This window comes from Schistocerca nitens, chromosome 1 (genome assembly GCF_023898315.1).
Source record: "Schistocerca nitens isolate TAMUIC-IGC-003100 chromosome 1, iqSchNite1.1, whole genome shotgun sequence".
In the NCBI taxonomy this organism is placed as follows: domain Eukaryota; kingdom Metazoa; phylum Arthropoda; class Insecta; order Orthoptera; family Acrididae; genus Schistocerca; species Schistocerca nitens.
Genome location: NC_064614.1, coordinates 569,809,761 through 569,823,514, shown reverse-complemented (window position 1 = coordinate 569,823,514; position 13,754 = coordinate 569,809,761). Strand labels below are relative to the sequence as shown.

Here is a 13,754-nt window from a genome sequence, read left to right as displayed (position 1 = left end):
TAGGTGATGGTTTGTCATTTTGTGTCAGTTTTCGATACATGCTGTGTCCCATGTTTTCCCCTTTCCTCATAACCAGCACATCTAGTTGGTCATTTACTACCTCCATAGTAAATTTTATATTTGCATGGAGACTGTTCAGAAGTAAAGGAAGTCACCAAGCCATTCCTCACTACAACCCCATACAACAAAGTTGTCACTAATGTGCCTGTACTACACCTTATATTTACAAGATTCAAAGTCCAGAGCAAGTCTTTCAAAATGTTACTTGAAGAAATTGTCCCACTGGACTGAGTGGATTACCCATGGTGACACCTTCCAACTGTTTATAGAAATCAACATTCCACATGAAATAGCTTGTGGTAAGACGTTCATGAAAGACCTTGGTGATGTCATGCAGGAAAAGGGAATTGATAGTCTCCATGGAATCACCTAGTGCCACTTTTGTAAACAAAGAAAAAATGTCAAAGCTGGCCAAACATTGCTTCGTCCAGTTTTACTTTCTTCAGTTTCTCAGTGAAATGTCCCAAATTCTTTATGTATGTGTCAGTATTTCCTATGTGTAGCTGAAGTAGAGAGGCCTAGTGTTACACCACTTTATACATCAGTGAGCCAGGAGTTTTTATCATCCGTCTTAATCCATACAACCAAGATGATATGACTTCTGTGACATACAGTATTCTATATAGGTCTGCCAAGAGAGAAGCCACCTTAAGTGAGTCATATACCCTGTGATCTGCTGCATTGGATCTATGCCTTCAGTACATTGTCGAATCTAATAGGTCCCAAATCTTTTCCTCATAATCTTTGGTCTTCATTTTAAGTAACATTTTCCTTATTGGCAGGCACTACTGATGTATCCTTGTAGCTGTTAAGGCTCATGATAACTTGCAACACTTCTTTTTTCAGGTTTCAAGCTGGTAGTTTTGCTCAACACAATATCCTGACTGTTTCATATCACGTTTTCTCAGATTTTTCACAAGGAATGACCCGGACGGCCACTTTGATATTAGCAATGATTTTCTCAACAGGTAAAGTTCTGGGGACAATACCAAAATTCCCTCCATTTTGAGGGACAGGCAGTCCCTCTGATGTCAGTGGTCATTCACTGAGGTTGACCACTGTGTGTGATATGATTGGAATCAACTTGTAGATCTTCTTTCCATATCTTGCAAATTTTTTCTCCTGTTGCTTGATGCTACAGTCAAATTTGTTCTGCATGCTCCTGTGAGTGAAGCTGTCAACCATATCCTAGTTGTCTCAGTTCATGCTGCCACTTATTTGATAAAAACTGTCCAAAAGTAGCTCATCTGTTCTTGCCAAATCTCTCCGTGTTGTATGAATTCATTCACGAAGAAAAGCTCGTACATTTGATGTGTCTGTGTGGTGTAACAAATCTGTCCATGTCTCTTGAGACTGTTAATGAATTTTCTTATGGCTATCAGACTCAAGTTAGACAGCTTTACTGAGAGAACATGCTTCATTACAAAATAAACCTGAACATGTGACTAATACGAATGTGTGTCTTTTATATTTTTCAAACATTAAAGTTATTCAGTTGAAAAAGTCACTTTGAAATAATAACAGTGCATGTCAAATTACTTTTTTATGGTCCCTTTAGCATGTAACACACTTCCCAAGCAATGCATAAACTCATCCAATCGTGTGGCAGTAGTGAAGCTTGCTTCACATTCATAATGAATTGTTATATTGCATTTCCATATTAATTAAACATGTTACAATGGGTCACAAGAGACTTTTCATTTGTGTTCTACCATCAGTATGTTTCTCCATGAAAGTTGCAGATTCATGAACATGGTACTGTTTCAACCATAAATCTCACATTTAGTCCTGTACGCTTTCCTGCAAAATAACTGAATTACTCAAACATTTTTCTCTTACAAACTGATATAACACATTTAGCTCTTAATTATGCTTTCTATAAAATTCTTCATACTACTTATCTGAGACAAAGCTGTGCATAATTGTTCCATACTGAAGCCCAACAATGACTCACTCCACATTAACTTGGCCCATGGTCAGTACTACTGCGGCATTCTTGATGTTGTGTTGCAAGACAATGCTTCCTCCAGAGAAAAGGCTTGATCAGCTTCAAAAATTCCAGAAGCCAACAATAAGTAAGGAGTACAATATTACTGCATCAAAGACTGGGTGTTATGGGCACAGGTTGCATGAAAAACAGTGGTATTACAATATTATCAGGTCTCATACAATTAAAAAATTGTGTACCTCTTTTTTTCTACTTCTTGATTGTACTAGTACATGAACTTTATCTCTTTCAGGCATACTTTCATAACCTCAGCCTTTATGATACTTCAGTTGTCTTTTGTGTACACACATTGATCTGTCTATGCAAAAGGAATATTATTATACAGATTGTACATAACTAAAGTTCGGCAATGTAGGAAAGGACAGATTGGAACTTCCTGTAAAGAAGACATGTCATGTTTTAGACAGGTGCAAAGTTCCATTTTCAAAATGCTTTAGAAAGAGAATGACTGCTCAGAATGATGTCAAATTTGAACAGTGTATTATTATTCAGGGCGCAACATCATGGAAAAAGAAATGAAAATTTTACCAGTAGATTGCACTATGTCTTAATGTAAATGAATTGCAGTATGAGGGCTATGGCTTGACTTTCTCATCACACCACCCATACTGTTCAATACTGAATATGCATGACTGCACAAGTTCAGCAGTCAACATTTGTGATACTGTGGTACTGTTAGTTAGGAAAGCCCATCCACCATGGTAAAGTTGTATCACATCGGATGGAAAAATAGGTTTTCGTTGTCATGAGGCCAAACACTGCATAAAAAGCAAAATGACATTGGTTTTTAATTGTCCTGGGGCCAAAAACTGCATGAAAAGCAAAATGGTAACAGTTTCTAATTGTTGTGAGACTGGTGCAAGACTTCTTCAATATGCTGTCCACCATTTTCTGCCACAAGCTGCAACTGAGAAACAGCATGTTCCACAGCAGATGGGAATATCTCAAGGCCATGTTCAGAATGTGTTACACAATGCTTGCCTTTAGTTCAGCTACTTTTATTGTTGTAGTACTGAACACAACATCTTTCAGATAACCCCACTGTCAGAAGTCACACAGATTAAGATCAGGTGATGTGGATGGCCAGGATGTAGGGAAATGGTGGCTGATAATTCTACCACTTTTGAAATGCCTCTGTAGCAGCTGCTTTACTTGCTGTGGAGCATGCAGACGTATGTCATCTTGCATAAAAATGATCCAATGCACACATTCATGCTTTTGAGCAGTTGGAATGACATTGCTGCATGAAAGATTCATAACACTTACCGGTGATGACACAGGTAACAGGACCTGCAGGACTCATCTCCTGAAAGAAATACTGCCCTATGATAAATGGTGTCCTCAACTTGCACCACACAGCTACATTTGCAGAAAGGAGTGGTACCAGTCGATGTGTGTGTGTGGATTTTCTGTTGCCCATATTCCACAATTCTAGACATTAACATGCCCTTGGAGATGGAAATGGGCTTCATCTGTCCACAAAACATTCCACCACCATTGATTGTACACATCCATATAAGCAAGAAATTCCTGAGTGAACATTTGTCCAGCAAGCAGCTCAGTGGAAAACAACTCCTAAACATGGGTAACTTTGTATGGAAAGTGATGCAGGATATTTCATAGGATGTTATGCACCTTGACTGCAGGCACCTCCAACATTTGGGCAGTTCCCTGTGCACTGCATTTTTACACACCACTGCTTGACACCTCCTACAGTGTTGTGGCCACATCTTCGACAGATGTCATATCAACTGCTTTCCTCCCTCTGCCACATTACACTTCACAAGAATTGTCCTTCTTAACTTTGTAATCTTTTCTCCAGATGCTTGGCAGGTACTGAACATTTTGTAACCTCTTCTCAAACCCTTCAGCATCCAGAAATTCTGCAGGGCTACTGGTGCACAGCCACCATTCTCATAAAAGAGCTTTACAAGCAGTGCATGATCCTTCATGGAGACAGTCATGTTACTGCCTCAGACAGAAACTGAGGAACAGCCATATGCTGCATTTTGTTGATTGCATATTCTGACACATAATGCACCCTCTATTGGTCAAATTTTCATTAATTTTTTCCCATGATGTTTCCCTCTGTATCAATAATATGCTATTCATATTTGACATCATTCTAAACAGTGGTTCTCTTTCTACAGCATTTTGAAACTGGAACTGTAATTATGGACACCCTCTATCTATAGCTACTGCTCAGTACATAGAAGAAATTAAAAGAATGTAAACTTTCATTAAACTGGAACCTAGTTAGTTACAAACTCTTTCCCTAACATGGTACAGCATCTTAAAAATTTATACATCTACAGCAAACAACATGTCCTCAAGTTCAAGTACATTAATTACCGTGATATAAAAAAATTGATAAAAAATTATTTGTGTTGGGGTAATGTAAGACAGCCAGAAAAATTTGTATTAAAAATTTGAAAAAATAAGTTTCTAATATAAGAAAATACAAGATTTTGATTAGTTACCTGCAACAAAACCCTTTTACTTTTACTTTTCTGTGCAACAGTTTGAACAGTGTCCACACTCGCTGATAGGTGGCTGTAGCAGCTGATTTTAACACTTCATTTCTGCTGATAATGCAAACTGAGCATGACAGACATTAATAGTTGCTTCATGGCAGGAGGCAATAGCTGTTGTTTTTGGTTGCTGGCAGCTGGTCAGCAACCAGCAGCTGCAAGAGCAGGCTGCGAAAAGTGAATGGCATGAATGCAAGCCCTACTGCACTGTTCACTCTCTGTAGAGGCAGTAGAGGGTGGGGTGCCACTGGACTCTGATGCCAGAAAAACGCAAGCACGCTAACAAATAGCATGGCTCAGCATTCGTACACCAACAAAAATTGATCATGCATAGGGCATAACACTCCTACTTTTTAAGTGCGACAATTGTAAAATGCCATAAGAAGAAAAATTCTGCTGACAGTCTACACTGCTGCTAGTGCTAGCATTAATACAAATGATCCAGAGTACTAAATAACTCACTTTTTGTAAACATCTGACACGCCTGCAATTTGTGAGTACGATTCAGTCTTCTTGCAGGCCTACAACATGCGCAGTGCATCATTGCAAACCTCGTCTCCCTCATTTTGCATCTTCTCTTCCATGTTTACATCCTTGTAAACAAACAAAGAACAATACACTACTTCAGCTCTGCCTATTTGACTTCACACCATGTATGCATGCATGGTTGACCTTGGCCATTCTCTCCTCTCATTCCATTCCTTTCTATGTTTCTGTCCATAAACTGGCAAGCCATAGTTTTCTCACATATATTTGCAGTGGTAATTGTCTCTTCTCTTGTTCCCTTCAGTTGCATTTCCTCTTGACTTCTTCTCTGTCTTGTTTTCTGTGAATCTTCTTCACACCTGGTCTACAGTTTCAGTTGGTGGAAGATCATGAATTTCAAGCTGTAGCCATAGAGTTGCCCCGCATACAATATTATTTTCCTTAAAGCTTACTTCAAAATACAGAGGCCTTCCTAATTCCTTTTGCCAAAATACTGAATATGATTGCTTCTTGCTTCCCAAACAACATACTTTCAAAGTTTCTTCTGGCGATCTAATGAACTCTGACATTTCTCTCAAAATCTTGTTTTTGTTTTGTAACAGTCTGCTTCAGCTCTTCTGCAATAATATTCTTCATGTCCTCTGTATGAGTATCCCTTTTTAAAGTACATTCCTTATCCACTGAAGTCATTTGAATTCATACCAAAGATTTTAGCATTCAGTTAAGTATTATCACTGTCTGTGCATGTACTAGTTGTTTTGTCATTTGAGATTGCAGTATCAGTCATTCTGTATGACAAACTGAGGTCAAAACCAGATATCTGAATTATAAAACCCTTGTCTGATGTTACTTCCACCTGCAACTCCATTGGTAATGAACATTCCATAAGAATAGTAGGTGCTTTTTGCATTTCATTTCATACATCTGCATTTTTCTCTTCTTGTCTCTCCTCACATATCTTTGCCATTTCCTCTCAACCCTCCTTCAATGCAGGTTTCATTTCATTCACAATTTTCTCTTGGTTTTCCTGAAACTCTGATTTAAGTTCCTCCTTTTATTCCTTCATTAATTCCTTTGCAAATTCTTTTTGACTTACTTTTAATTCTTTTGCAAATTTCTCTTGACTTTCCATAAATAAATTGGCATCCTCTCTAGATTTCTTTCTGTGTTCTTGAGTTTTCTTTTGTGTTTTCTTCTATCGGGTTTAACAGTGCTACTGTATGTAACTGACTGATAACTAGGAGCAACTGATGCTCGATTTTACTACTAGTCAGGATTCACTTTCTCTCTTCCTGTTTTTGTATCTGAGGAACTGATATTTTGCTCTTGCTTAATTCCACCACTAGCTTCATGTCTCCTTTACTCACATCTTCAAAATCAGAATCTTTGAACCCTGTATTATCACACTCAATCTCCCTCTTTATCAAGCTGATTTTCCACAATCTTATCTGCTGGTTTGCTCCTTTTCCATTGACATTTTTACACTTAAGAGTCAAAAGCACAAAACACAAGCCTAACTAACTTTCTGCACACAAGATTCATCACACAGTAAATGATTCTAAAGTGTTGCCTTGAGCTGCAATTTCAAACTATTCAGAATTGCCATTATTTCAGCACTTCCAATTTTTGCTGTGTCTGTTGGTTGTTGTGTTGTGGTTTGATGCTGAAAACTGCACAACTACCTTGTGGAGATGGTCATCTCAAACCACTTCAATTCAAGAAGCTGAATATTCTTCTCATCTCAAACCACTGCAATCTGAGATGGTATAGATTCTGTTTCACCTGCAATTCTATTGGTGATGATCCACTCTTGTCACTCTCTCCACTTGCAGACACATCACTTTATTGTTCAATACTCATTATTCCATATCACCTCCCTATTCTTCACCAAAAAAGCAGTTGTCTAAAGTGATAAAATGTAAACTACATCCTGCCATAATTGTCAGATGTAATACATTTACCTTTGTCATCAGACATGAGTTTGGCGGCTTTATTGAGAGACTGCTTTGTCACAAAATAAATCTGACCTTGTGCCTAATTGAAACACATGTGTCTTGTATGTTTTAAATATTAAAGTTATTCAGTTGAAAAAATGGAAAATGTCACTTTGAAATAATAACAGTACGAGTCAGATAATTTTGTTTTGTTGTCTCTTTAGCATGTTTCAAATTTTCCTAACAGTTCCTCAACTCATCCAGTAATGTGTAAACAGTTAAGCTCATTTCACATTCATACTGAAGTAACAATTGCTACAATGTGTTTCCACACAAATAAAACCAGTAATCACTGATCACAGAGCCCTTTTCATTTATGTTCTAATGTTAATAGATTCTTCCATGAAAGTTACTGATTCATGAACATGATACGGTTTCAGTCAGAAATCTCAGAACTAATCCCCTCTGTCTTTCCATCAAATAACTGGATTGCTCAAACACTTTTCTCCTAGTAACTGATGTAATAATTTCAACTCTTAATTATACTTTCTAGAAAATTCATCATACTGTTTATCCATGACATGACTGTACATGACCACTCTGTGCTGAAGCCAACAATGGCTAATACTTCATCCAGAGAAAAGGTGCATTCACCTTCAAAATTTTGAGAAGCCAGCAATAAATGAGGAGTACAAAATTGCTATGTTGTAATATCAAAGATAGCAGTATTCCTTGTAGTGGTGGTGATTAGGAACTTTGGTGTGGCACCACAACAGAAAAAAAAGGGGCAGCATGCACTGAGATGACTGGCATAAGATAGACAGCATCACTCACAAGAGCATGCAAAATGAACTCAACTGCTGCACAGAGCAACAGAAGAAATAGTTTGCAAGATGTGGGAAGCAGATTGACATGTCATTTCCTGGCCTGTCGTGCACAGGAGTCAACCTCAGTGAATGGTCATTGACATCAGAGGAACAGACTATCCTTCAAAATAGAGTGAATTTAGCTGTCATCCACAGAACTGTACCTATGAAGGATGTGACTATGAAGGATGTGATTGCCAACACAGAAGTGGCAATCTGGACCCTTCCTTGTGAAAAACTGAGGAAATATCCCCTTAAACTGCCAGGGTATTGTGCCAAGCAAACCATCACACTACAACCTGCAAAAAGAAGAGTTCAAGCTATCAAGAACTTTAACACTGCAAGAATATTTTAGTACTGTCTGCTGATAAGGAAAATGTGACCATTTTAATGAAGACTGAAGATTATGATCAGAAGGATTGGGACCTATTTGACCCAATGACCTGGTGAAAACTATGCAAAGATATGAGCAATGGATTACATGGAAATAAAACAGTTAATCAAGGAATCTTCTCTCTCAGGGGATCTACAGAAGTGCCTTCACATCACAGAGGTTCTGCCTCCTTGGCTGTATGGATTACCAAAAATCCACAAAGATAATATTCCACTAAGACCAATCATAAGCACTCATGGCTCACTGACATATAAACTAGAAAAACATTTGGCCTCTGCTTCAGCCACATGTGGGAAAGACTGACACATATGTAAAGGACACTCAACATTTCATTGAAGCTTATGAAACTGCAACTGGAGCAAGTGACATCTTGGTTTAGTTTGATGCTGTTTCTGTGTGTACAAAAGTGCCACTCACTTATATTCCACAGAGTATTGCTTCCATTTTCTTGCATGACATCACCAAGTTCTTTCATGCATGTCTTACTGTGAGCTATTTCATGTGGAATGCCAATTTCTATGAATAGCCGGAAGGCGTCACCATGGGCAATCCACTCAGTCCAGTGGTGGCCATGTTCTTCATGTAACATTTCAAAACACAGGCACAGGCACTAGACTTAGAACACCGTAAACCTAAGGTGTACCACAGACAGATTAATGACACCTTTGTTGTGTGGAGTCTTGGTAAGAAACAGCTCACTGAATTCCTTAGACATTTGATCTGCCTCCAAGCCAACACAAAATTTACTATGGAGGTAGAAAAAGACCAACAGCTACCCTTTTTAGATATTCTGGTTATGGGAAATGGGGAGAACCTGGGATACAGCATCTATTGAAAACTGACACACAGGGACCAATACCCACACAGACTGGCAAGCCATTGCCCAAGCCAGCAAAGAGAGATAATTAATAAGTTCGTAATGCATGCAAGACAAATGTGTAAGCCACAGTACCTCAGATGTGAGATGCAACACTTTGAAGCCATTTGAGGAGTAATAGGTACTCAAACAGTTGCATAAAAAGCATCACAAAATCTGAAACTCAGCAAAGTGATGCATCGGGAGAAGCAGTGTTGGTTGTGGCCTTTCTGCCACACATCTCTAGAATGATGGACAGATTCGGCCCTATATTGTTCAAATATGACATAAATACTATTTAAAAAGTGGTCAATAAGATGACAGATTGTCTCAGATCAGTAAAGCACAAAAGGGACTAACTTACAATGTTGGGAATATACTGTGTACCCTGTACACAAAGGAAAATCTGTGTTGGAAACAGCTGGACAATCCATCAACACTAGGATCACTGAACATAAATGGTATTTGAGATTGGGGAATGTGGAGAAACCAACCTCGGTTGGGCACACACTGTGTGAGACCGACCACATAATAAAAGTTTCCAGAACAGTATTTGCCCTTGAATATTGGCGTGACAGGTACAAGAATTCAAGAATCAAAGAATTTGAGAATTTTATTCACCATAAATCATTTTACAATGACATTGGCTTTGCCATACAGGATGTAGTAGTAGAAGCATAATAATAAAATAAACTAACATCATTACACTATAGTATATATTTAAAGCATGGCAGTGTAACAGATTACAGCACAATAGTTTCTAAAAGTTAATGCAATAAGCTATACTATAATATACTATAGTATAGTAAAGTATACCTTGTACATAGTGTATTGTATACACTATGTAATTACACACATCTTAACCAAAGCATACAACAATATGTTTAACTACAAAAAACTTTGAAATGCTAATATGCTCCTCAGAAATCTCAAAGAAATCTTTAATGTCATAAAATGGATGATCTGACAGCCAGCTGTACCACCTTATTTTTTAAAAAAATTTATATCCATAGAATTGGCAGTTTATTGACCATTTTGAATGGGTTTACTTTGTGGGAATTTCCTGTTCTTGCTAATATTTCAGAATTCATTGCCAGAGGGGAAATACATGAACATAACACCAGAGCTAAGGGTAATTTAGATGTACCATTATGTCTAAATTACCCTTAGCTCTGGTGTTATGTTCATGTATTTCCCCTCTGGCAATGAACTCTGAAATATTATTTTTAATATAGAGTACAGACACATAAATGTATAAATTTATAATTTTGAGTATTCTGAGCCTGGAAAAAAAGAGGACGACAGTGCTCCCTATGACCTCTTTTACATATTATGTGTAAGACTTTTTTTGTAATTTCCAAATGTTCTTGATGTGAGGGGAGTGCACCCATATAATCAGACCATATGAAATATGTGACTGTAATAGCCCAACGTATGTCACTCTAAGGCACTCCAAGCTCACTAGTTTCAAGTATATGTCACCCGAGATATTTTTTTCACATATGTGATTGACATATTCTTCTCAATAGAGTTTTGAGTCTTTCTGTTCCTTATGCAGTAATAGTATTTTCCTGGGAATATTCTTTAAAAGTGGAATGTCTGTCACTAAACATATTGTGTGTATGAGAGCTCATCTATATTTTTCTTTTCCAGTGATCTCACAACAGAACAATGCAATATCAATAATGCAGTCATTAGGTTCACTCTAAAAAGCAGTAGCATATTTACAATGAGTGGAACTTTCTTGGGCGAGACATTTGTGCTGCTCTCTCAAATACCATCTCTCAGTGAATACCCACAGATAACAGTGCAGCAGCAGCTTTTAAGATTAACGCGACCAATATCAACTGGTACAGTATTGTTTTACCATTGCAGTTTAAGCAAATTCTTCATATTCTTGGTACAAATGTGAGAAGTTAAACTCAGACATAAATCTAAAAAGCATCAATTGCATAAGTAACAGAAAATAAAGTTTTTAAAATTTTGAAATTTACATGTATAATTTTTAGTATCAGTTGTGCCATCAGTGAGCAGTTTAAATATATTAAGCACATGAACAAAAGACAACTTTATTCAAAAATTCTTCTCTTACTTATTTTAAGCAGGATTTGTAAACAAAATTATCTGTCAATTATATTTACTTGAGTCATATAGTTCCTTCTCCATTTTTTTCAGGGAGTTATTCATTTCAGGCTCTAAAAGACTGTAAAAGTGAGAAGATAAAGAAATTTATGAAGAAGGAGAAGCTAAAACTCAAACAATGAAACCTCATTAAAAATGCTAACAGAGTTATAGTGTTGATACACTGGTAACTGACCTCAGTACATGAAATCTGTAGCTCAGAAATGAATAACATTTGGTCCATTTTGTCTAGTATTTTATATTGCTGCAAGAGTGTGGGAAGTTACTATTGTTATAAGCTTTGAAGAACAGTTGCTATCAACACCAAATTTTGTGAAAATTTTGTGTTCAGTACACAACACACTGATAAACTAGTGACTGGCCTCAAGATATGAACATCTATTGCTCCAGAAATGAATTACAAATGCCACAATGTGGTTCATTCAGTCAACTATTTCTTAGTGCTGCAAGAGTGCTGGAAGTTATTACTGTTGTAAGTTTTGAAGAACAATTGTTCCCAACACCAAATTGTGTGAATATGTTACTTTCAGTACAAGACATTTTTGTGGAACACAGTGTAGGAGATGATACTCCAATTCAGTATTATTGTGCGATGAAAGCACAAAGGTGCTTCTTAATGTGATATTTATAATACATTTTGTATTTTTTACAAATTTTAACAATTCTTGTACATAAATAAAAAAATTTTCACCAGAAGTATACTTGTGGAACTAGATGCTTTACTATTATCTAGTACTGTAAAAATCTGAACTTAAAAGAAATATAACTTTCATGCAAATATTAAATATCTCCTGAGATGAAAAATGTATCATTATTCAGCTTCCATGAACTTTAATGAAATACAAGTTCTTAATGTTTGTATTTCTCTGTAGAACAACCATTTAGTTGAATATCTTATCAAGATCAGTCAGTTATACTTTTGAAAATACATTGCATAGCACTTGGCGGAAATTAGTAGCTGTCTTAGATCAACTGAACACTTAATGGAAAGAGTGGAAGTGAAACACAGGTGCGGTAGATTATTAAAACTGCAGCTAACTCAATGACAGAACTTGTGGAGTAATGCCACCCTACAATTTGTTGTACAGTTTTAAATTTAGATACTGAATATATTTCATAAATGTTGTCTGACTGTATAGGGAACTTAGTACAATAGGCAATTTCCACATAAACAGCTATTGGTTAATACTAATAACATCTATTCAGTCTTGCATGAAACACAACTGTAAAGAGAATAAATCCCCAGGTCACCATGTCAATTCAAGCAGCGATTCCTTTTATAGTCAACAATAACTTCGCTCCCTTGCTGTGGTGATGAAAATTTGTGATGTCATATCAGCCCCTCTCTAGCCCTCTGGTATATGGGAGAATTTGCAGTTGACTTCTCTGTTAGTTCTTGTGAAGACGGCTGGTGCAGCTATGGGCTTCTCCTGTTCTGTGAGTGCTGCTTCAGTGTACTCTACACTGGAGTGCAATGATGCAGGCTGAGTAAGTAGTACACCATCATAGGTGTATACAGGTTTGAGCTGTTCTATAGAAACCATCTCCTGCTTGCCACCCTTGCCAATTTCAAAACTGTGGCTTCCTCTTGAGATTACCCTGCGGGGTCCTGATTATGGGGAAATGAGCGGTGGGCCCACTGCATCATCCCTGATCCACATCTGGGTCATTTTCTGCAGGTGTTTGTGCAAAATTGCTGTCTGGTCTCCATAACCGACGGGGTTGGTAGGCTGAAAGTTTAATATTGCTGATATTAGATTTATGGCTAATTCCATGGCCTAATGCATAATTCTTTGTTTAACATTTCATCTTCCACTGCTGGAGACTTTATCAGAGGCTTTAACAACTCAGAAAGCTGTTACAGACTCAGAAAAACTTAGCAAGCTGAACTGGTTATGTTCATCCCAGCAATGTTCAGTTCATGACATCATCAGACCACTGCACCAACACAAAGTGGTGCCAACTTATCCAATGGAGCTTGTAATGGGGAATTAGATTAGATTAGATTAGATTTACTTTCATTCCAATAGTGAGGAGGTCCTCCAAGATGTAGAACATGTCAGAAAAACAACAATACATGACAAATATTTACAACTCAAACAAATAAGCTAATGTACCATTCCACAGGTCCCAAGTGGTATGGTCATCACTTTTTAATGAACGCTATATGAAAGAACCATTTTACAAATAATAATGCACTGAATTTAAAATAAAAAAGTTTTTTATTTATTTATAAGGTAATAAATAACTACTAAATACTTATTTACAATGAACACATTACTGCACTGAACTGGTGCAGAAGTTAGATTGTACTTACACACACAGACGCACACACACACACACCCTTATTTACAATGAACACATTACTGCACTGAAATTGTGCAGAAGTTATATATATGTCTGCTTGTGTCTGTTATGTGCGGATGGATATGTGTGTGTGTGTGAATGTATTCCTGTCCTTTTTTCCCCCTAAGGTA

General features: G+C 37.2%; 1 protein-coding gene across 1 annotated transcript in view; it reads left to right on the top strand.

The window, feature by feature from the left end:
* LOC126254906 (protein unc-13 homolog 4B-like) overlaps positions 1 to 12,003 on the top strand; it is a 142,262-nt gene extending 130,259 nt beyond the window's left edge. The window contains exons 11-12 of the mRNA XM_049955348.1: positions 10,789 to 10,985; positions 11,311 to 12,003. Coding sequence (XP_049811305.1) covers positions 10,789 to 10,985; positions 11,311 to 11,399 — 286 coding nt within the window. The 3' untranslated portion in view covers positions 11,400 to 12,003. The remainder of the gene's footprint in view (positions 1 to 10,788; positions 10,986 to 11,310) is intronic.
* Positions 12,004 to 13,754: the final 1,751 nt, after the last annotated feature.